Genomic DNA, 24899 nt, shown 5'->3' on the forward strand with positions numbered 1-24899 from the left:
TAAAGATATTGAGTAAGTTACAGGCTTTTGCAGGTAATCCATTGTGTGGTGCTGTTTGTACTAATTGTTTTGAGAAATGCACATACTTATTTGCAAATATTAAGGATGATTCGAGAAATGCACCAAAGCGACTGAGAAAAACTGCAAATAAACAGACAGAAAGACAGACAGATATACAGATAGATAGATAGATAGATAGACAGACAGACAGACAGACAGACAGACAGACAGATAGATAGATAGGTAGATAGATAGAAAGATGATAGATAGAAAGATGATATATAGATAGATAGATAGATAGATAGATAGATAGATAGATAGATAGATAGGTAGATAGATGTCACCTTAAATAATGCATAGTGCTGTGGGATGAAGCCCTGACTTTCATGCCGTGCCAAAACTCTAAAACCTAAACAGTTTCCTTTTCCCTGAAGCCATCATGGAAGTGTCATAAATCCATGAAATATTGCTACATGAATCCAGTAATCTGATTTGCTCCCCTGCAGAACTTCAGTCGCCCAAAATCGATCCTAAACTAAAAACGACCCAAATACTCTCACACACGGTTGATGATACAGTCATTTATATGGATCTAGGAGATGTCTTAGAAAGTCAGAGAGGAAACGCAGCCAAAGAAAGTGAAATATTGATCACCCACTACAAATTAGATGGCAGTTTCTCACTGGGTTGGTGTGCAGGGAACATCTATAGATGTGCTATTAAATGGGCCGAAAAGAAACTCTTCATTGTTTCTTCTACTGGTGCAAGCCTCGCTGTTTTAGAGGCTATTACAGGTGAATTATGTCACTAAGATGCAAATCAATAGCAATTACATTTAATTCTGCCTTTTCATTTCAAACATTAATTTTGTGGTCTCATGCCAAAATCAGAAGTATGAAATGTTTTTAGGATCCTTACTTTTTTGTGTGTGTGTGATGAAATTATTTTCATAAAAATCCAGCATATTTATTAATTATTAATATTAATGATTACAATTATTAATATTAAATATTTTGGGGGTTAAATGTGGCCTACACATGATTTCATTTCATTTATTCTAGGTACTTTTTGTCCCCCTGTGTTTGTAAACCATCAGAAATGAGTCACGTTATTCTACCTTCTGCACAGTATCCCATGCAACCCTGTGTTGGCTGCAGAAAGTAGAGCAGGAACTTTCCACAATTCCGTACAGAGATTGGGATACGGAAAAGACAGCAGTCTTTGGTGCTTCCATGGAAGAACTGCCAAGTGGCACAGGCCGAGAGCTGCTTGACCTCTCCGGGCCTCGGAAGAGAGCTGTCCTTTAGAGACAACCACACTGGAGCCTGTGTCCCACAACGGTTCATCTGCAAAAAGAAACAGAGATCAAGCAACCGCAGTTTGGAAAGCAGTCAAAACTAATCGACAACTTCTCACCTCAACGCAGTGGGTCGGCATCTCCGCAGGCTTGTTGTTTATGGAAAATCGGTACCATCCGGGCGGCAGCGAATGGTCACAGATCAGATCCTGTATCGCAGTGTTCTGAAGTTCAGTAGAGTCGAAATCAACGCTACGATATGCATTTCTCAATGTCCTGTATCCACCGGGATAGCACTCTGGAGCTGGAAGAACCAAGGACACAGTCAAACCACAGACTGAATTACAACCTGTAATATTCATAAAAGAGTTTAAAACAACCTTTCGGCAAAGACAAAGGTCGGCGCTCAGAATACAGTGTGCGAGAAAGTTGAAAACTGTGTCATTATGGTGGCTTGAAAATGTCACTCAGGTTCATTAAAACCCAAATGGGGGTTAAAGTGACCTCCTCAGCTGCGGACATTTATCTGGGGTAAAATTAATGCACCTTTATCTGACCCCCTTTTCCTTGCTCCTAACTTTACGCCGTAAAGGTTGACAGAATCTGTGACATGTGTCCGGGCCTCACGGCAAAACGGAGGGACAAAAACAGACGTGTGACTTTCAGGCTAAAACCTTTTTAATCCCTTGCCATTTCCTCAGACAGCACATCTGTAACACCTTATCCTTCTCCTTCCTGTATCTCGGAGCCGAAGTGGGTCGAATGTCACTATTGCGGCTAATTATGAGGGGAAGGGAGATCGACAGGACCTGTCTCGCTTTTTGTATGAGGACGCCTGAGGCCAGCAGTACACTGGTAATCCTCTAAAGCTCCCCCTGAACATGCTAATAGAAAGTTTGGGCTGGATGTCATGCCATCTCTGCCAGTGAACATGGGAAGCTGAGAGAAGGCAGATAGCAGACATTATAGACGCAACAGACTGGTGGGAGAATGTAGACTTTAGACAGTACACGGGACTTTCACTTGGTGCTTATATCAGCAAAGCACAAAACAAAAAGAAAAAAAAAATCTAAGCAACGCAATGAAACTAAACAAAAAGAAAAAAGAGAGGAAAAACAAAACACACACACAAAACAAAAATGTCAGCAAAAACGAAGAAAAAAAAGCAAACTAAAGCAACAAAACAAAAAAGAGAATAAAAAACAAAAACAAAAAAGAAACAAAACAAAATGTCAGTAAACAAATAAATAAATAAAGCAACAGAACAAAAAACAGCAAAGCACAACAAAACAAATACAATCAAAGCAAAAATGTCAGCAAGAAAAATAAAATAAAATACAAATGCAAAGTAACAAAAAGGAGAAAAAAAACACAACAACTAAGCAAAGTACAAAAAAAAAACTGTCAGAAAAGCACAAAAAAAGAAAAGCAACAAAAATATCAGCACAGCTAAGAAAAGCATTACAAAAAAAAGCAACAAATAATTTGTCAGGAAAGCACAAGAAAGCACAGCAGAACAAAAAGAAAAGCAAATCAAAACAGAAAAAAAATGTCAGCAATGCACAACAAAACAAAGCACAGCCACAAATAAATTGTTAACAAAACATAGTAAAGCAGTAAAGCACAATTAAACAAAAAAAGCAAAGCAAAACATCACAAAAATGCAAATAAAACACAAAACAAACATCAACAATGCACAACAAAACAAAAAGAAAAAAGCAAAGCAACAAATAAATTGTCACCAAACCACAATTAAACAAATAAAACTGTCAGAAAGTCAAAAAAAAAAAAAAAAACATAAACATAAACAAGACATAAAGCAAACATCAGCAAAGCACAACAAAAGAAAAAAGCCAAACAAAGCAATATTAAAATATTATAGTATTATCTGACGAGATTCCAGAGTTTTGTTCAGTGTGGTCTAAAAGGACAGAGACTTTAGAGTCGTAAACAAGTAAGTAAACAACCATTTAAGCATCCAGAACACTTTAGCAACTATATAGGATCACTCTAGCATATTGTCAACAAGTTTTGCATCGTAAAGCACTCACATTTTCATCTAAAAATGTTAAGAATTAGCTACATCTTTCAGTGAAGTCTCAAATACAGAGTTTGTTCAAAGGAACACATTTCTACTAACCATCTGAAAGTCCTCATAAAGAATAAGGGCAGGTGACTTTTGACCAGCATGGAAAAGAGCAGAAAATCTCTCCTCTAATCCTGTCTGCTTTCCAGAGGGAAGATGAGGCCGGGCCGAGAGGGCTTTCTGCCCCACTGGAGCGCTGATGGGATCATGTCTCGGCTGGTTTAGAGTCTCTCCAGCCTAATTCAAGGATCATTACTCTGCAATTACGTCCTAAGCTTTACTCTTAGAGGTGTAATGGGGCAAGATGAAGATAAAGACATTTAAGTGTTCATTTTATAAATTTCTAATAAAGTTTTGGTGGGGAGATGGAGGGATGATTTAAAGGGACGTTTCTTAAGAGGAGGTAATGGAGTTTCAAGGTGGCCAGCTTAAAGACAAGATGAAAATAAAGCAGCTACTGAGTGCTAACCTTACTTTCCATGCAAACATACACCATTCACAGATTCAGAAAGACATATGTTTGAAATCGTCATTGTGTAGTTTGATTCGTCTTATGGTACAATACTACTACTACTACTGCTGCTAATCATCATCATCATCATAACTCAAATAAAAAGATAAGTGAAATCCCAAACGTAAAATAAAATTAAATTTACATTAAGTGACATTGCAACTGTAAAATACAATAAAATAAAATAAAATGAAATAAAAATGGTAAGGTGACATCACAACTGTAAAATAAAATAAAATAAGTGACAACTGGAAAGTAGATGGAAATCACAACTGTAAAATAAAATAATAATAAAATAAGTGACTTTAAAATAAAATAAAATAAAAATTATAACAAAGAAGTGTCATCACAACTGCAAAATACTGAAATATAATACAATAAAATAAAATGACAGAAAATTTACGTCAAAATTGTAAAATAAACAAGTGACAACAGCAAGATGACATCACAACTGTAAAATTAAATAATATTTGTCAGCGCAACTGTAAAGTAAAATAGTATAATAAAGTAAGATAAAATAAAAATGTCAGAACAGAAAAACAACATAAAAATAAGACAAGAAACCTGACATCACACAAAATTAAATTAAATTAAATATATAAAAGAGACATCAGCAAAGTGACATCACAACTGTGAAATAAAAAAATAAAAAATAAAAAATTAGAAATTATTATAAACAAAATAATAATACAAAGTGACACAGGTGTAGAAATAAGAACAGACACCATGCCAAAAAAAATAAAGATTCATTCACCTTAAAGAAAAATCACTCCAAAAACCCATGTCATAGAAACAGAGCAGAAGTTTCGTTTGTTGAAAAGATCTGAGCACATTTGGTCTCTGTCTGTATTTGCAGGGGTGACAACCACAGTCAAATTTTGCTACCCAAGGTCAAAGGTCCCAAAAACACTTTCAGCCCACAGCCCTCAAACCAAAGCTGAGACAGCGCTGCTGGGTAAACACCTCAGATCGCCCGGTTAATTTGTTGACTTAAGGACGGGGTGAATTTCAGACACTTCTTCACCAGGGAATTCCCCTGAAAACTTCAGACACCGAGCACTTTCTCAACATGTCACTGCTGTTGCACACCACACTACGTTTATACAATGCAAACACTTTTTTTTTTTTTTTTTTGCTAAGCCAGTTACTGCAAAAGACTTGAAGATGGATACATGTCCATATTTGGTCAAAACCTTTGACATCTTTAGGTAGTTTAAGAAAGGAAATATAAATAAAGCAAAATGGGTTTGACAGCCTGATGTCCTAAAATAACCCCAGTTTCCACAATCAATTTTTTATAGTTCTATGTACTGGTGTTTTAAATTAACCACAAATCAATGCTCTGGTCATATGATGCTAATGCTTTCTTACATATACCAGACAACAGGGCCACCTACTCAACCGTCAATCAAATGGGTTTAAACTTAATAAATACCTGAAAGCAAAAATACATGCAAAAATGCTAAAGTTTTCAGCCCAAACTAAAAATAAATGGAAAAAAAGTAATTGTATAATAACATTTTAATAAAAACTAGTCATGTTATAAGAAATATTCTGAAATATAAAGTCTAAACAAAATATTGAACAACAAAAAAAAGTTACACTGTTACTGGAGGAAAGAAAAAAACCACAGAGGAGACTGTTGACAAAGGAATTGTTGAATAAAGTTGTTATTTTTGCTTTCTTCTCTTACCCAGATTACACGTCTGATGGCAGATGGAGTATTCTGACGACGACTTTCATACCTTTTCTGGACCTTGACACTGTTATTTACTTGGCAGTCTATGGGACAGTCACAAGCCTCCCAGTTTTCATCCAAAATATCCTAAATTGTGTTCTGAAGATGAACAAAGCTTTTACAGGTTTGGAACGACATGGGGGTAAGTGATTAATGACAAAATTTTCATTTTGGGGTGGAGTAACCCTTTAAGAAAAAATGCTAAAGCATTAAAAAAAAAAAATATTCTTTTTGCACCAGTCTCATTTTTTTTTTCCACCACCATATTAGATATAAATTTATATAAAGACATAAAGTCAAGGTTTAACCTGCCAAAAACTATATAGCTCAACTCAACTCCTGCAGAGCAAAAAACAAATCAATAAAAAGGAACCTGCTGAACCAAACAAGCAGCAAAGAATTTTTATTTTAAGCATGTAGTGTTTAAGGATTCTTAAATCTGGAGAACTTTCACACAAGTTCGTCCATATGTGTGTGTGGGAGGGTTGCAGGGCTGCTAAATGTGAGTTATCTGTTGTGACAGTCTGCCTCTCGGCAGAATGAAGAGCTGATTACACTGCAGAAGAGGAACAGCTCCAGATATTCACTCTCTCCGGCCCTAGAGAGAGAGATTCATTCAAAAAAAATGGGTTTGTTGGGTCTGGGTCTCGGTCTGTTGCGTTTATGAAATATCAGTGACCACAGGAAACTGTCCTTGATATTAAAGCGAAAGACTTTCAGAGTTGCAAACGCACTCATCTGTTTCCTCCTCTCGCTCAGCCAGGAATTCAACCAAACCCAGAGGACTCAGTAACGTCTCTCTTTCACTCGATTTTGTTGAGTGAGGCTTATGAGGGATGAGATCACATGATCCAAACACACAGCTGTCGGACATTTAATAAAGACTGAAAAGTCAACCCTGATGATTCACTGTAGAAATATCATCAAGAATGACTCGTCCACAGTCTGCTGAATGAAAGGACACCGCTGGGAGGATTTTGTGCAAGAGACAATACCAAAAATTTAGTTTATCCCTAAAACTCCAAACAATAGAAACATTACCTGCCAAAATTAGTAGTTTTGCACTAAATAATTAATATACAATCATGTCAAAACTTTAATATACTATAATGTCATTCATTAGCCTACAAGAATATTTGTTCTGGTGACACTAACAAATAAAATGCAACCAAAATCACCCTATGCCTGATAGAGATGAACAGCTAAAATGTTTTGCAATTGACTGAATTGAAAAACAAACAAACAAAAAAAAGTATTTTCACAATATTTACCATAAGACTTAAGGTTTTCTGTGCCTTGTGGTCATAAAAGGTACTGCAGGACATGCACATGAATGATAAAAATAATAAACAAAATAAAAATAATAAATCAAACTATAACCCAGTTAATAACATAAATAAAGAACAAACAATAAAACGAAAATCACAAAAACCCACAAAACTACTTAATAATACAATAAATCTAAACAAGAAATGCTATAATAATTATAACGACAAAAAATGCATTACAACAATATTTTTCCAGTTACAATTAACAGATAAAATGCAACCAAAATTGCCTTATTCCTGGTATAAATAAACTGCTAAAATTATTTACAATTTTGACTGGATTAAAAAAAAAAAAAATGAAAAAATTGAAAAAAGAATATGATTAAAAGTTACTGCAGGCTATGTGCTAAGAAGATACAGAAATGATATAAACAAAAAAATAAATCAAATTTAAATATGCAAGCACTTTAAATTTAAAATGGAAAGCAATTTAAAAATAATAAATTAATATAATTAAATCTAATTAAATTATAGAAATATATCATCCATCCATCTATCCATCTATGCAAAAAAATAACAATTAAAAACAAAATATTATTAAATAAATATAAAATACTAAATAATATTATATTATACTATACTACATTAACAAAACAGTAAATACAAAAAAAAAAAAAAAAAAAAAATAAATAAAAGAAAATGATTAAACAAAGCAAAAAGCAAAACAGTATAGTTTAATGTGCATGATGCATAGTTCAAGTGTTCTAACTGTGTAAATGAGCGCATTTACACATTTACACAGGTCTATATCCTGCAATGGCAGGCACTGAGGCATAAGCTGGAGGAAAGGACAGTAAAGATATCACAGCCTCACTAATCAGTCTGACCCCACAATCATGAGGCTCAACCTATTCCCACAATTACTGCACCCCTGAGGCTTAATACTCACCTACTGACTGCTCTAATGACTGCTGAAAACATCTGCACGCACACACAGAGAGAGAGAGAGAGAGAGAGAGAGAGAGAGAGAGAGAGAGAGAGAGAGAGAGCGTGCGTCCTTTTCTCCACAGAGCACGTTTCCATCACTGCGCAGACAGACTCTCCATTTGGTGCGCAAATGGATGTTAGTGCGCTGAGTTACAACGAAGTTTAGCACAGCTTTCAAACAGCTGTTCAATCCCGCTGGACCGGGATATTGAGCACTAATGAAAACAATGTCTTGCGGATTGAAAGCACATTATCTCAACACCATGTTCCTGACGCAGACAAATTTAAACAGGAATATAAATGTTATATACTATGTAATTTTATTGTATTCTATTTTACTTTATTTACAGACCAATACAGACTATAAAAAACAACAATAATAATTAAATGAAATGATTAAACAAAGCAAAAAGCAAAACAGTATAGTTTAATGTGCATGATGCATAGTTCAAGTGTTCTAACTGTGTAAATGAGCGCATTTACACATTTACACAGGTCTATATCCTGCAATGGCAGGCACTGAGGCATAAGCTGGAGGAAAGGACAGTAAAGATATCACAGCCTCACTAATCAGTCTGACCCCACAATCATGAGGCTCACATTCCCACAATTACTGCACCCCTGAGGCTTAATACTCACCTACTGACTGCTCTAATGACTGCTGAAAACATCTGCACGCACACACCACACACAGAGAGAGAGGGAGAGAGAGAGGAGAGATGAGAGAGAGAGAGAGAGAGCGAGAGCGTGGGCGTCCTTTTCTCCCACAGAGCACGTTTCCATCCACTGCGCAGACAGACTCTCCATTTGGTGCGCAAAACATGGATGTTACAAACAGCTGAGTTACAACGAAGTTTAGCACAGCTTTCAAACAGCTGTTCAATCCCGCTGGACCGGGATATTGAGCACTAATGAAAACAATGTCTTGCGGATTGAAAGCACATTATCTCAACACCATGTTCCTGACGCAGACAGAAAAAAATCTTATGCACACCTTTTAAACGTTTATGAGCTAAAATAGCTGTAAAAAAAAAAAAAAAAAAAAAAAAAAAAAAAAAAAAACCTACATATCAACATAACAATTTGCAGTAAAAATAAATAAATAAACAAAAAATAAAATTTATGCACAAGGTTTGTGAATCTTTACAATTTCCACTGGGAATGTGGCAAATTCTTGAGTAGGCTGAACAAGCAAGCATCGCATTTTAGCATTCAGAGCTTAGAAGTTGCATGCGTAATCTATTTCCATCAACAACGCATCTGCCGCACGATACAGAAACAGTCTTAAAGCTGCGCCAAATTATGCCTCCAAAACAGCGTTAGTATTTGATATAAGCATGATTTTTACTTACCCAGCTGCGCAAGTAACTTCAGCGGTAGTAAACACAGGCACCAGATGCAGATGGATGAGTTTAAAAAGACGTTAAAAAGTTCCATGTTTGAGTCTCACAGTTGCGCGTTTTTCCACGAGAATACCATCGGAAAGTTTAGGGCAAGTTTGGCAAGACAGGAAAAAAGTTTGCGGGGTGTTTGAACACTCTGCTCCTGATGTTGGCATTCCTACAAAGACTAAGGAAGTTCCCTCGCGCACAACATATTGTCCTTAATTTATGGGCAGTAAGAAGAATCCTGGACCATTTTTTTGTCCCCCTCGTGTGTGTGTGTGTGTGTGTGTGTGTAAACACTCAGCTGTTTTGAGGAGTGAAGGGGGCACTCCTAGTCAGAAGCCCTCAATTAACTGTAGAGTTGGAGGACACTTAAAGGGGCTCTCTAGTGAAACAAACTCGCGAAAAGCAATCAATATCTCAGAGAAAGGTAATTTACTGAAGCTAAAATGGAGAAAAGATGATTTTTCCATATTAAATTACGTAAAATCGCTTTTTCATGGGGGCATGTTTCTGCACAAGGCTTCACATTCAAACACGCTTCCATTTAGAAGCGAAAAGGTGTTTTACAGTAGAGGGAACTTTTAAAGCTAAACAAATATCTAGTTTAATGCTTTTGACTTTTACCAATTAAAACATGCAACAAAAATGACAAGAAAATCACAATAAGAGCCAAAACATACATAAATCATGATTGGTTGCAAAAGGTTTCAATTTTTTTCCCTCTCAGCGTCCTCTTAGTACAGTCTATCAAAATAAATGAATAAATAAATAAAACACCATCAATAATCCTTAAAAAATCATTCAGATGTGTGGATTTAGTTCTCTGGATGTCTATTAGCCCAGATGAAAATGGATGTGCTGCGTAAAGAAATGTGAAAAAAAAAGAAGATGGGTTGTGGATAAATAAGAAGAAAGGGAGTCAAATGGACTAATAACAATAAATGGGTGCTCAATTATCATCATGGATGGATGAATCTGTGTTTGAACTTTTTTGTGGTACATTTTGAATGGGCTTAATTTTACCTCTGTTAAAGGTTGGTACCTAAAACCAATGCACTGAACCATAGAGAAAAAAACAAAAACAAAGAAAGATGATCCAAAGATACACATATAACATCATACAGCAGTTCTTGAACCTTATCCTGCAAAGAACCAGCTAGGAACCTTTATTTGAATGCTGTTTAGATGATATTTCAGTGTGGATTCCTTTATCTGAGAATATCTGGCACTTTTCAATATCAGCTGATCTTCTTGAAAGCATCCAGCTTTTGGTCTCAGACCTTCAGCGCCCCAGAGCTCATGATAAGGCCAACACCTTGCCTCTCTGGGCTTGTTCTTCTCCAAACCAAATTTCTGACTGGCCAAATGTGTATATCCCTCTCAATCTCTTGGCACGGAGCGACTCGGATGCCACCTGGAAGAGGACGAGAAGGCTGAACTGTCTGAGGCTGAAGATTAAGCCGTTATATCCGCTTCTAATGCTTGCAGTCTGGCTGAGAGAAGAAGCTGAGGTCCCTGTCATGAACTGGCTTTAGTGAAGGTCTTTGGGTCTCATTCTCCCTCAAGCTGTTGGATTAAAGTTCAAACCTCATGCCAAGGGAGAGCCTTTGGACTTGGGCTGAAAAAAGTCTCCATCCCTCCTCACAAGTGATGAGCATCCCTGAGAAGGGATTTTCTTTTAAGCTGGAGCTTTGAATAGAAGATCCCCAGAAGTTGTGATCAAGGACCAGTGCTATGTTCCGAAATCTTTTACCATCATAAGAGAAATATAAAACTTTTCTCAGATCATCTGCCTGGGACGTCAAAAGCTTAGACTTTACACTTGAGAGAAGCCTTCAGAGATCAAATTTTTATTTTTTCTTCTTTAGAAGTCACTTACCAGATAAAACTGTGGAAAACGTCCATATTCTCAAAGTCTGGAGGTGATTTTCATTCTAGTGTGTCCAAAATATACCTATACTTGTGGTGAATATGAATTCAAGTTTTCTCCTAAAAGTATTATAAAAGGTGGGCGAAGAAAATGAAGATCTGGAATATTTTGAGTGATGATTACACAACCTTCTAGCAATACAATTCACTCTTAAAAAAAAAGGTGGTTCACGATGCCATAGAAGAACCTTTTTGTCTAAATGGTCCATAAAGAACCTTAAAGGTTCTTTGTGGCGAAAGAAAGTTCTTCAGATTATAAAAAGGTAAGAAAGTGATGGTTCTTTAAAGAACCTTTGACTGAATGGTTCTTTGTGGAAACAAAAATTATTCTTCTATGAACCTTTGAAGCATCGCTGCGAAGAAGGAATTTTGAAGCAATAAAAACTTTATTTTTTAGAGTTTCAGACTTAATGCAAGCTGGCAGGAAACCAATTGCATTTGAAGTTTTGTTAATTTAATCTTTTAATGTTGTGTACCAATAAAAACTTTTAGTATTTTACTTAATTTATTTTTATTCTTATTTAGACTTGAACCAGGGGTGCATGGGTTGGGATCAGCACAAGCATACTTGAAAATCAACACTAATTAAACTTACAATTCTAATTCAACTAAAATGAACATGTATTATATGTGCAATGCTAATTCATCTGATTTTTTTTTTTTATTCAGATATTTATTTACTTTTTTTTTTTTTAAATAAGAGACAAATGGAGACCCCATTTACCTTGTAAAATTAATCATTTAAAGGCATTTAATCAAAATATGAGCTACAAACTTCTATACCAGCATGAAAAAAAAAACATTAAAAAAAATTAAGATACCTTGTACATTAAGGACATTTAAACTACAACATATTTTATTATATAAAAAAATCATACATCATGTAATGGGATGCTAAATCAAGGTCTTTCATGTTTTAAAAGGTCATGCTGTCGCATTAAGGTGGCAGTTTAGGAAACCTGTCACTCTGAAAGCCCTCTAAGACCTTGAAATACAATCTCAAAGGTCTTTTATTTAAAACGCTCATCCCTCCCCTGCATATTTTTTCCTCTAACTTTGTGCTAGCAGCACAGATTCTAGGTTTCTTTATTCTCAAAGCTTAAAGACACATTAATATTTGACAAAAAAGATGAAATCGACATTCAGTGACATTGACATACAATTAATTATTCCCTCAGTGCAGCTGGAGCTTTAAAAGACACTTTTCTGTCAGTTTAAGTTCAGATCTACAGAGGTCTTTTTAACACTAACTTCTCTAAAGCTATTTTAGGCAAAAAACTATTCTTATCAATGTCTTTCATGCTGAGCTTTTGACTGAGATTGTCTCGCTATCTCAAACACAAACACACATGTGATTTTCCCCCATATGAAACTGGCTTTCATGGCTGTTGTGTTGACAAGAACCAGTCTTGCTTTCTTTGCTCATAAACAAACTTCACAGGGGGTTGAGTGTCAAATCAGCAGGTAACAAGCCAAGACGTCTCAATTCTCCATGGCACACTGAGCATTACGTCGTTTAAGGGAGTATTTGGTAATTCATTAATTGTTAATGTGTATGTTCAGGCCTAAATCTGTCAAAGCGTAGTCCTGTTTCAATCGACTACTTCCACAAAAAAAAAAAAAAAAAAAAATGAGAAGAAAATTATTTACTGCAGCTCTTGCTGTGCTAATATATGCACTGTTATATCAGAACATTTCTCAGAAGATGATCTACTAATTTATGATTTGTGTTCATAGTCATCATCTTATTTTGACTCTTGTAGATAAAAATGAAAAATGTGCATTCTTGTGGTACTATTTATATATTTTTTTTATTAATATTTTACTATATATATATATATATATATATATATATATATATATATATATATATATGTTTTGTTGTTGTTGTTGTTGTTTATTTGATAAGAGTTAACAAAGTCATATATTAGCAAATTAGTTACCAAAAATAATTCCAACACTGTTATAATATGTTTGGAATTCATAATTTGAATTAATGTACGAATAAATAAGTAAATAAATAAACATTACTATTTAACTTTTTTTTGGATTTTTAGATAGATAGATAGATAGATAGATAGATAGATAGATAGATAGATAGATAGATAGATAGATAGAATTTTATCATTGACAAATATTAATAACCCATCATATTTAAAATTTTATGGTTACAGAATTGAAATTTGGTGCATAATACTAGCAAATGTCATTACACATAAACACACAAAAAGAACACTCCATAATGTTGAAAATAAAATGTGCACACAGCGTCCACCCACAATCTAACCAACCCCCCCAAAAATTCCCATCTGAGTCTGGATTTTACTACCGTCTCTCTAAACAGTGGGGTAAACAAAGAAACAGCTTTATGACCTCCTGTTTAAAAATTCTGTAAAGCTGTGACTGTAAATGTTTTCAGGCCAAAACCGCAAAGTCATCAGTGTCTGAACATTATCAAGCTCAGGAAGGAGTCTGATAGCTTGTCCTCTCCTAGAGCTTTCCCCTGACCGCTTCAAGCAACTTCACAAGGGAGAAAACATCATCCGGATGCTTTGATCCTAAACCTCTCTCAGGGAATCACAGACTACGGGGCTGAAACCTGTTCCAGATGTCACCCGTGATGTTTACGATGAGAAAACGCAAATGAAAACCAGTGTGTAAGTGCGTAAGTAAGAGTGTAATTGTTTGATTCAAATTTCAATATACAGAGAAAATGAAAACTAAATTATTAGTACACTGATTCTCCTAAAAAACTGTAAACATTAAAACATTCCTTTGATTGTTTAAAAATTCAACCAGTCTGACATAGCAACACTGGCTCAACCAATGGTGTGTGTTTAGGGCGGGGCTGTCAGTCTGGGCAACCAATGGCAGAGAGGGGAGCCCAGAAAATACACATTTAATCTTTAAATTAGCTCCGAAAATTTTTTTTTTTTTTTTTTTAACAAAAAAACAAAACATAACATAAAAGCATAACAAACTTTGGACAGGTAACAGCTACAGAGAACTTTACAGAGCCAACACTAAAAGCCACTAATGTTGCAGAGATGTCCTCCGTCTCGAGGTGTCTGGGAAACACTATAATGAGGGTATAAAGTGGTTTTATGGGCCCACATCATTCACAGAGCGAGCAGCAGGACGTTCTGAGGTTCGTTACTGTAGACCGCAGGAGTTCTTCTCCACACTAGTACCCACCATTTGTGATTTATCATTAATTAAACATCATTACAGATCAGGCTGGACCCATTTTATGTAACCATGTGCTCACAAGTTAATTAATCATCCTCATCTATCAAAAGGTTAAATATATAGTGTTTATATGATTTAATATCCCCTCACAAAAAATGTGGTACCATTGTACAGTGATTTTGTCAAGGCATAATGTGGTACGTATATTTTAGGTTTGTTTGTTTTTTTTAAGTAACTTCATGTCTTAGAGCTGTTTTGGTCAATGCAATTGGTAAATCCAGGGTTATCAGAAATATCCTGTCTTTCAGTAAGAAAACAGATCAAATAGACATGGAGATGAACGGTTTGAAGGCAAGATCAGGCGTGACACTGACTGGTGCAGAGAAACAGAATAAGAGAGAGGGGGGCTGATGTAGGGGTTAGTGGGGGTCTGTCTGGTTGTTGGTTTGTTGAAAGTCAATACAGTTTTCACTGCAGGGGTTATAGCATAGTGATAAGGAGAGCTGCGGTCTGATATTTACTGCTTCAGTGTCTCAAAGAGCTATTAAAACTAATTCAGAAGCCTGAATGCACAAGCACTCATTTATATTGCTGCTGATCAAGGTGGACAATTTTATAATTGTATAATTTTCCAAAACAGTCCAGTTTTTGTGTCAGACTGCAAAAATATGCCCCAAAAGCTACCTAATCACAGTTTTCCATTAAACATATCTAAAAATGCTTAAGACAAGATAGCTTTACTTAAAACCCTTGTGCAGTCTTCGGTCATTTTTGACCGGAGAATTTCACATTTTATAATTTTTAAAAATCGTAGCTTCACCAGAATGGTACGACACTTGGTGACTTTTATGGCACAAAATTGAGGACATGATTTGAAAAGCTAAGTGGTCGTAAAAAAAAAAAAAAAAAAAAAAATCACAGTCATGGTAAAAAATGACTGACCATAGGAAACGAATGGAAAATGGGAAAAACTAAATTGAAAATACAGAAAATTGTTATTTGTACAATCTACAAATCCCCCACAATGCAGAAAAAAATTATTGCCCAGCAAAGAAGGGGTGAAACTCTAAAACATCTAAAGTGCAAAATCAACTCACACGCGCGGACACACCATATAACACACACACACACGGACACACACACACACCTATGAACTGGTGTGGACTGTAAACTGCAACTATGCAAAATAAAACCAAATAATTGGACTACAATGCAGTAAAAAAGTAGACAGCAAGGAACAAGAGTGTAGAACGGATACATCCACTCGCACACACTTACTCACACACACACACTCCCAGACACACACACACACACACAGACACAAACCATATAACCAAAATGAGTCAGAAGACTGAAATAAGAACCAAACATATAACCAAAATGAGTCAGAAGACTGAAATAAGAGCTTAAAATCAGATCAGACCCAGAAGGATTAAACTCTGATAAAGCATTCCTGTTCATTTTTGTTACTTTTTTATATATAGAATTTTTATGTTTTTTGTAACAATCTGCTTTCTCTGTTCAGGTTTGAATGTAGCAATAATAATGCAAAACCCCACACTTAAAATCAACATTTAAACAACAAAGATGTAAACCTTGACAAAAAGTAGTCTTTGAGAATGCCTTAATATACATTTAAATCCACAACCTAATAAAAGTTAACAATTATGTACAAAAACAACTAGGGAATTCACAAGCTTCTCTATGGAGTCCTATACAGGAATCTAGTGGTTACACCATCAAATTACAAGTTTTTCTTTTTTTGCTCTCACTAGGAGGTGCTATTCTGCCTTCAAAAATGGAATTTTAATGGCCTAGTCTCTATTTTAATCTGAAATACTGCAACTGAAATACTGAAAATTGTGTTGAACGAATCGGTTGAATGAATGTTTGACTTATTCATAAATAGCCTTATTTCATTCATGAACAATTCAACGCTTCTAAATGAATCAGTTTGAGTAATTGGTTTAAATGACTCGCTCATAATGACAGTTGCTTGTCGCCACCATAAATATTATCAATAATATAAATACTATTTAAAGCACCACCATATGAGGTCACAACCTCAAGGTTGGGAACATGAGCTTTAATTGCATAAAATATCCTTTTTGATATATTTTTACATTGATTTGACTGAACTGGGCAGATTACTTTATTGATCTGTGTCATGCTGTCAAAGTCTGACAGACTCATAAAATGTCATATCTGTGCACACCTACGAACATACAATCATGTTTCCTTAAAACTGTATTTAAAAAAAAAAACAGAACTGCACACCATTCATCTCTGGACCAGGTGCTCTTGCAGATAAGACCCGAGGAGGTGCGAATACATGAAAACTCAGATGAAAGATAAAAATAATGATTTCATAACATTTCAGGACATGCTAGTATTCATTGCTTATTTTATGATTAATTTATGAACTGTTTTGATAAAAGGTAAAGAATATATTATGAAAAACAACCACAGTTTTTTTTTTTATTATATACATATATAATGAATAACATTTTTAGAGTAAGAAACATTCCCATTCTCCCATGTAACTACGGCCTAATTAGTTACATCCTCAAACAAAGGGTGAACTGCCCCTATTCTAATACAATCAATGCCTGTTTCTAAACAGTAATTACAGTGATTAAGAAAATTAAGTGTGTTTGAGGGGAAAAGGAAGAGATTTTTTCTTTGTTGCTTCTTCTCTCGGTTAATTACAAGCCACTTTGTGAGCCGACTGGCAGCCAAATGTTACACAACACTTTCTGCATCCCCTAATCTAAAGTGTAAACTATTCATTAGTTGTAAATGTTTTACAAACCTTCCGGTTACAGGTTGTGTGTGTATGTGTGTATATACAGAACCTGTAATCGGGCTGATGAGTAGTTTACACTTTAGATTAGGAAATGCGGAAAGTGTTGTAAATTATTTATTCATGCATTTACACAACAGGTTTTGAATACTTTGTAGTGTGTACTGCAATGTAAAGGCTGACTGGTGAGGGTTAAGACAGATGTCTTCTCTGACACACATGGAGTATTTAAAATCATCTCTAAATGCACACAAAACACAAACAACACAAATCATCCCACACAATACAAACAGAACACAAAAACACAACCCACCGGAATCCCCACCGGAATCCCCTTACTGTAAGTCATAACTTCTAAATGTCAAAATCAACTTCTAAATGTCCTTATTAAAATAATGGGGGATTTTTCCCAAATTCCGTTTTATTTAATTTTTTTTTCCAAATTCAGTTTTTTTTTTTCTTTTAATTTTTCTGGTTTCCGCTTTTTTTTTATTTTATTTTTTTTTTCTTTTTAATGTTAAATGAAATTTTTTAATCAAAAAGCATGTCTAATTAATTAAAATCATGTGGGGCTAAAATAATGGCAGGGAAAAACACTCTTTGCATTTTAAAATCAACTTCTAAATGTCTGTTCAGTAGTCCGTATAACATGACAATTTAATTTATGGAAGAAGATTCCAGGCCACAAACAATCTGTTCAAAATACATGCTATTAATATTAGGTAATTAATGGTTAACTTTTCTTATTTTTTAGCAGTAAAAACTTCAGGTCCCTGCATATCATCAGTTTAAGGATTTTAAAGCAACACTATTTAACTTTTTCTGTGTTTAAAATTTGCTAAATGTATATAATGAGCCCCTCTTTGTCTTATCCCAAATCACTACGGTACATTTATAATAGGCCTAAGTGATTATTTCTGGACTATTGTAGCCTGATCGGGTCGTCACCGCTGCGGAGTAACACATACCTGCGTGAATCGCCATAGACATAAACTTGGAGAAGTAGCTCCGTTTATAGAATGTTCTTCCGCGGAATGCGTGCAGTTCTGTTTATTAACCGCCAGAGCGCCAAAATTTACATTGTGTTGCTTTAATAAACTGCATTTCTAATCTTGTTCTGAGAGGGTTTTTTTTATGATCCTGTTCACCGGCTGGAGTGTGACTGGGATTTAGTTTTACAGTTACTTTTAGTGCCCCCTGCTGCCTTTAAATACTCAAGAAAGTTTATGAAGAACTGGGACTTAAATCGGACAACTCTTTCTCTGGATTAATTTACCTGCTAAATTACTCACAGGTGACACGAGGCATAGATAAAACATACAAAACGCGTGGATTAAAGGATTCACATCATCACTTTTGTTATCAAAGTTCTTCAAATCTGCAGTGAAAAAACTTTGAAACTACTGAAATGATGAGTGTAAATTATTATAACCTACTACACCTGCAGAAATCAGCTGCTAATAAAATAATCTGTTTTGACTGTATGACAAACTAAAAATTAGTAGGCTATAAGTTTAATAAAAGTTTGAAAACCTAAAGTTAATGACACACCTTGGAAAACTGTGAATGTGTCATTTCAGCAGATCAGAGTTAGTCTATATCACTCTGAGATAAGAAATTTGCATTGAGGTTTCTACAAATTAAGCAACATTTGGAGAAATACATTTTTGCATGCCTGTTTGCAAGACAAACCTGTTCTGAGAGATGACATGACTGGCACAAGCAAAAGGACATAAATTAACTTCCAAAGTAAATATGTACCAGCAAGCAATTAAAAAATGCTTCAATTATAAATAAACAAACAAAAAATAAAAAAATGCTTCAATGATCAGGAAGTACAGTAAAAAGAGCAAGAAGAAAAAAAAATGCTTCAATGATCAGGAAGTAAAATAAAAAGATAAATAATAAAAATGCACACAGAATTACATGCACACAGAATTGCATTACATTTAGAAAGTTACTATTTTTATGCACACAGAATTGCATTACATTTAGAAAGTTACTATTTTTGTTAACATTTTTCCTCTTGTACATAATTAGAGCAATGATTTTGCCACACCAAGCAATAGTTATTAAGTTTCTACATTTTAAGACAGTTCCATCCCCTGCCCCAAAATTTCATGCTCTGAATCTGTGTTTCTGCAGCAGGAGTCATACACAGTTACAACCAAAACTGTCATAATGCTGAGGATAATGAGTAGAACATAATTTGCCATCTGAAAGACAGTGCAGAATAATTTGTGTTAATAATGCTAATAATGGTAATACTATTATGATATTAAACAAGAAATATTTACACAGTGTTTAAATTAAAAAAAAAAAAAAAAAATCAAAAAAAAAAACTACAGAAAAAAAAAGCAAAAAAAAAAACCCTTTTACATAAAATCATGTTTCTATTATTACATACAATTGAACACAGGACAATGCACTTACCTTTGAAATCACAATATGATTAATAGTCAGATCTCGTAGAGAAGTCTCTCTCTCCGCGTCCTTTTCAGTGGGTTTGCACCATTTTGTTTGCAGCACTTCATCATAAACATATTCTCCTTCCCAGTCTGATAGACCACAGGCAAAGTAATCACCATCATACAACAAAAGCATTACCCAAACCAAGGGAGGAATTAGGCAGAGCAGGAAAGATTTAAGACATCTTTTATTTCTGTCTGGACATGTTGTGCAGAAGCATAGTAAACACCAGATATTGGTGTTTTTCAAAGGTCTTGTTAGGAGGAACATTAACATAAACGCAAAACAAGGAGCTGCAGCGAACATTAAGTTTGTTAGTTCTCCATGCCATAGTCTTCCGCATGGGCATGAAAACTGGGTGTCAATCAATGCCTCTAATCCAAATAACAAAAGGCTCAATGGAAAAGTGGTGAAAACAGCAGTTGTATTCAGATAGCTCTTAAAGCTCTTGAAAAAGTTTTGTAGAACTGACATCTTTTACGGGCAACACAACACAGATATGTTTGAAGGTTTTTTTTTTTTTTTTTTTTTTTTTTTTTTTTTTTTGTCTTTGTCTGTGGAAATACAAAAAAATAAAAAATAAATAAATAAATTGGTGAGCTGATTCTGTTTGATGAACAGAATAATAATCATTAACAATAGTCATTTATCAAAATTGTTTTTATTAGTTGAACACAAATAAAACAGGTTAAAAAATGTTAAGAATAAAAAATAAACAATTTAACGTTACAATAATAAAACTTAACATCAACGCTAACGTTATGCAATATTAACATAGAACAAAGGACATTACCTTTAAAACAAAGTGGTTCTCGGAAAAGAAGATGGAGAAAAAAGTCCTATAGATTTTTTTTATCAGCTGATGCAATGGAAAGTGGTTTAGACTATATCTGCTCTGCTGTCTATTGTGTTTGCACAGATCCCTGACTTGTCAAATACTATATATTGAAGCATGGGCAGGTACCAGCTCTATTTCCTTCTTCCCCTTAAATACCTCTACTGTATGAGTAACACAGCTACATTCTCAAGATGCTCAAGATGAACATTACATTCCTACGTTTTATGTTTCACTTACATTTTTTATATTATAAAGTGAAAATGTAAAGGGATTGTCAACTTTTTGAACAGTCAGTACCTCACTGTGTAAACAGAGCAAATGATAAATAAACCTGACTTTTCTCTTACACTTTTAATTGTACACTTAGGGTGTGAAAATCTTATCAACCAATGGCTGTGACAACATGTCTTGAGTTTACTTGTTCTTGGTGGATTTGTGGACATTTCATGAAGATGTGCCAATTAAATGCAATTTAGCAGACACCAAAAGGCTGTTATTGTAACTCGAGATCAATTGCAAGCTAGTACATACAAATAAAACTTTTTTTTAAATTCTTTTGGTTGCTTCTGTTTCTTGAAATATCCAGGAGTGAAGTCCACTAGATGTTTTCACTTTTACTTTGCAAGAGTTTTTTTTTTTTTTTTTTTTTTTTTCTCAGAACATCCAGTCATATTGAAGAAACATCTACAAATGCATACATGCTGGGACAACATGATCACACCCATATTAATTCCCTTAATTTATTAACTTGCCAATCACACCTATAACAGCTATAAAGACAGGATCTGTACTTTGATTCATCAACTAGGTTAAGCCACATACCAGTCAAACATGACTGGATGATTTCCAGCTCAGTCTGCAGTGATACAAACAAGATAATAAAGTTATTCAAGAGACACAAAGTATCACACAACACATACAAGGAAGAGATGGATGCATAATCTTTGAAAATGTACTATTGTGGATCGTAGTATTTCAGTGTGATTTGTTGCTTTTCACGAAAGTTGTATCTTTTCACTGCAATTCAAAGTCACATTATATAAACTTACTGTAAATACTTACTGTAGAATAAAGCATTAGCCTACTACAATACTGTGACATGATATTGAAGCAAATCCTACTGATAACAGAATAAAACAAATTACATGTAAATAAGAATATGCTTGCACTTTCAGAAATAGAATATATAGAGAATATAAACACAACACATGATCTGGAAATGATCTATTAAACTTTTTCTTCTATTTCTACAACTTGACTTGGATGTCTGTGTCGGGAGCCGTCATCTTGAAGCTTGCCCATCTCATGTTGCACACTTTGTTTCTTGTGTAAGTCTGCCAACAGATCACGCCGTACCTCACCTTCATTTTCTGGAGCTGCATTTCTGCAGCAGGCCGAATTGCGACCTCTGTTGCAGTCGTTAGCAGTCACAATAATAATGGCTATAATGCAGAAGACAAATGCCAGGCTATAACCTATACACTGAAAAAAAAAGAGAGATGAAGATAAGATTCAATAAATAAGGAAAGCATTTGAACAAATACCTACTGCTATTTACCACTTCTGAGTTCATAGTTAGAGACAGTGTTGCCAAGTCAACGGTTTTCCCGTGAAACTGGAATACTTTTACACTGTTGCCACATGTTATTGGCTGCACGTGTCCTAACCATCCGCGACACGCGACAGTGGATTTTATTTAGAAACGGTTCTATTCCTTCGACATAGCGGCTGGTTCGAAAAACATACAATGACAATGATAGTCTCTGATTATGTGTGTTATTCATTGATAAAAATGTCTAATGTGAGTTTGAAAATCATTTTGCATGACCTTTATAGCCACAGTGAAAGCAACAATAGATCGTTTACCTTAGATCTTTAAAATAAATTAATGCAAACTGTAAAGCAACAATGCGAACCAACAAGTGTATTCCATTAAAAAGATGGTATCAGTCACTCCGTAGGGCCTATGTAATATTTCTAATGTTAAAAAGGTTTTATATTTGAATTAAATTATAAACTAATCCATTTTGTTGAGTGCAGTGCGATTCCAGAGAGAGCCCGCCCACACACGCTTCTGATTGGCTGTGATATTTGATTGATTTTGTCGTGTTGCATTACCATGTTGCTTTTGGTTTGGACAGATAAATTGCTTGCCACTGGAATCTTGCCATGTCACACTGGGTTGGGACGCGTTGTTAGTCTGTGGGTTAAAGTGATCCTTTTCTTCTCTTGGGAATGTGATTTTTATGGATGGGAAAACCATGGGAAAAAATATGTGATTGAGCTAGTTTTTGATAGCAATTGGGCTGGTTTTGTTTCCCATGCCTGGCAACTCTAGTTAGAAAATGAAACCAAATCAATTTTGACAGTCTGTTAAAGATTCATGGATGTGTATTTTCCCACATATATATGCAGATGTAACACCTTAATAAATCAGTTTTCAAAAAACCATTCGATCACTGATTCCCAAACAAATGATTGCTGTGTATAAGCCAGTTCTTTAAATGATTAAAAAAACTTATAGTAATTGTAATTTTCACAATGAACCAAGAAATGTTAATGGTCTTATATTCTGCCAATAATAATAATAATAGTCTATACAATTCCCATCCTTAACTGTATGTTGCATATTTGTTCTTTCATATGTAATCGTTAGCCAAATATGTATCTGTTGTGGTTCTTGTGTTTGTGTGTTCGGAGTATATGTTGGTCTTTGAGGTAAAATCCTCTGACATTTACCTTTGATTGATCAATCAACTCTCGTGTTCGTTCATATAGATCGGTCTCATTTCCTCCTTGGTTTAATTCAGTAGGTTTGCACCAGTTCACACAAATCGGATGCAGGTCCTTATCACAGGCATACTGTCCATTCCAGTCTGTGAGTCCACATGCAAGATAATCACCATCAATTAAAAATATACAGATCCACACAATCGGTGGAATCAGACAGGCCATCAAAACGGTCTCAAAACTCTGCATCGTTTCTTCAGACTGATATATTGCACTTTTGTCCTGTTCTTGAGATTGTCCACTTTTATCTTGTTCTTGAGAGGCTTCATTGTTGTCCTGACCTTGCATTCTTCCACCACTGTTCTGTCTTTGAGAACGGCTGCATTTATATTTACAAGGCCTCAAAAGCATGATCATTATGACAAAAGCAAAGAGACTTGGAACAATGAAGACGAAACCTGATATAAGTGCATTCCACTTAACTTTGCATGGGCATGCGAACTGGACATCAAGCAACGCCTGCAAACCCAACAACATAAAGCTCAATGGAACAGAGGTGATGGCATTTTTCTTGGAAATCAGCTTAACTGCTGCTTTAAAAAAGGTTTTTATTTGCATCTTCAAAGCCGTAGGAATTCTGTCACAAAGCTGTTCCTCTCTTACAGTTTGTGGGAATGTCTGTAGTTTCTTCCACAAGATAGAATAGTGAGATCCTATTCAATGAAAAGAACAAGAATCATTTTCAACATTTCTTCAATACAGGTAATACAAAAACAGAGTAAAAAAGTTATTTTTTTTTTTTTTAAAAACTTACTCATACAGGTGATAAGGGTGTCGCAAACAGGTAAGTGTTGTTTGACATTTTTCCTTTTTTCCACATTTATACTTTCAGTCTTCCAGTACTTGCCATTGGTCAGCCGATCCTTCAATCTCAATTACTGATTCTGATTTGTGCATTCAGAATCCGGGGAGAAGCAAACAGTTATAAACGTCACATTGCGCAATGACAGGTTTCAGATTTCTAGACACAACAGGAGCGATCGCCAGCCACCCTGCACATTTTCAGTGTTATAGTACATTTTAATAGTCAGTGTGGGAATTCATGTTCTTATGAAAAAAGCTGAAATAAATTAGCATTTATTGATGAATTTGTTAATTCTTTGAGACAGTTAACAGTTTTGATGTTTTTTTGTTGTTGTTGTTGTTGTTTGTGTGTGTGTGTGTGTGTGTGTGTGTGTTTTATAGATTGTTTTTTTTTTTCAACTTGTTTCCACTTATAAAACTTGTTTAACTTATGAATTAAATGCTAGAGAAGTTTAATTTGACCTTTTTTTTCCCCAGTAAAAATGCATTTCAGTTATTGCTGTCAAAGATTGTTGTTTCACTTTCATTTTACTCTTTAATGCAGGCATAGGGTAAAAAATAAGTCTTTATTTAAAAATTTATTTAAAAAAAGCTTACAACGAAATGATAACTTTGGCAAAGAATGTGAGCAGCACTAAAGATGAAAACTAATAAAAAAAAAAAAAAAAAAAAAAAATCAAACAAGAAATAACCCCCCCCACAGTGCCACACCACAACACACAACATATTCACCCTCAAACAACAACAGAAACATCCATAATGAAGGTGGAATCACACTAAATAAAAAGAGCCCAGCACAATG

General features: G+C 34.8%; 2 protein-coding genes across 2 annotated transcripts in view; both read right to left on the bottom strand.

Annotated features, from left to right (window-relative positions):
• The window catches only part of si:ch211-246m6.5 (von Willebrand factor D and EGF domain-containing protein), a 63095-nt gene extending 53518 nt beyond the window's left edge, over nucleotides 1–9577 (bottom strand). Inside the window, exons 1-3 of the mRNA XM_042749183.1 lie at nucleotides 9240–9577; nucleotides 1417–1601; nucleotides 1118–1346 (exon numbers count right to left, since the gene is read on the bottom strand). Of these exons, the coding sequence (XP_042605117.1) occupies nucleotides 1118–1346; nucleotides 1417–1601; nucleotides 9240–9324 (499 nt within the window). The 5' untranslated portion in view covers nucleotides 9325–9577. The remainder of the gene's footprint in view (nucleotides 1–1117; nucleotides 1347–1416; nucleotides 1602–9239) is intronic.
• Nucleotides 9578–20458: 10881 nt separating this feature from the next.
• Nucleotides 20459–24343, bottom strand: LOC109064470. Its single transcript, XM_042749917.1, has 3 exons — nucleotides 24048–24343; nucleotides 23243–23946; nucleotides 20459–21985 (listed from the first exon to the last, which is right to left on the bottom strand). The coding sequence occupies exons 1-3, from the start codon at nucleotides 24049–24051 to the stop codon at nucleotides 21731–21733; spliced, it is 963 nt and encodes a 320-aa protein (XP_042605851.1). The 5' UTR covers nucleotides 24052–24343; the 3' UTR covers nucleotides 20459–21730.
• Between the last annotated feature and the right edge of the window lie 556 nt (nucleotides 24344–24899).

Source organism: Cyprinus carpio, chromosome B22 (genome assembly GCF_018340385.1).
Source record: "Cyprinus carpio isolate SPL01 chromosome B22, ASM1834038v1, whole genome shotgun sequence".
NCBI classification, from domain to species: domain Eukaryota; kingdom Metazoa; phylum Chordata; class Actinopteri; order Cypriniformes; family Cyprinidae; genus Cyprinus; species Cyprinus carpio.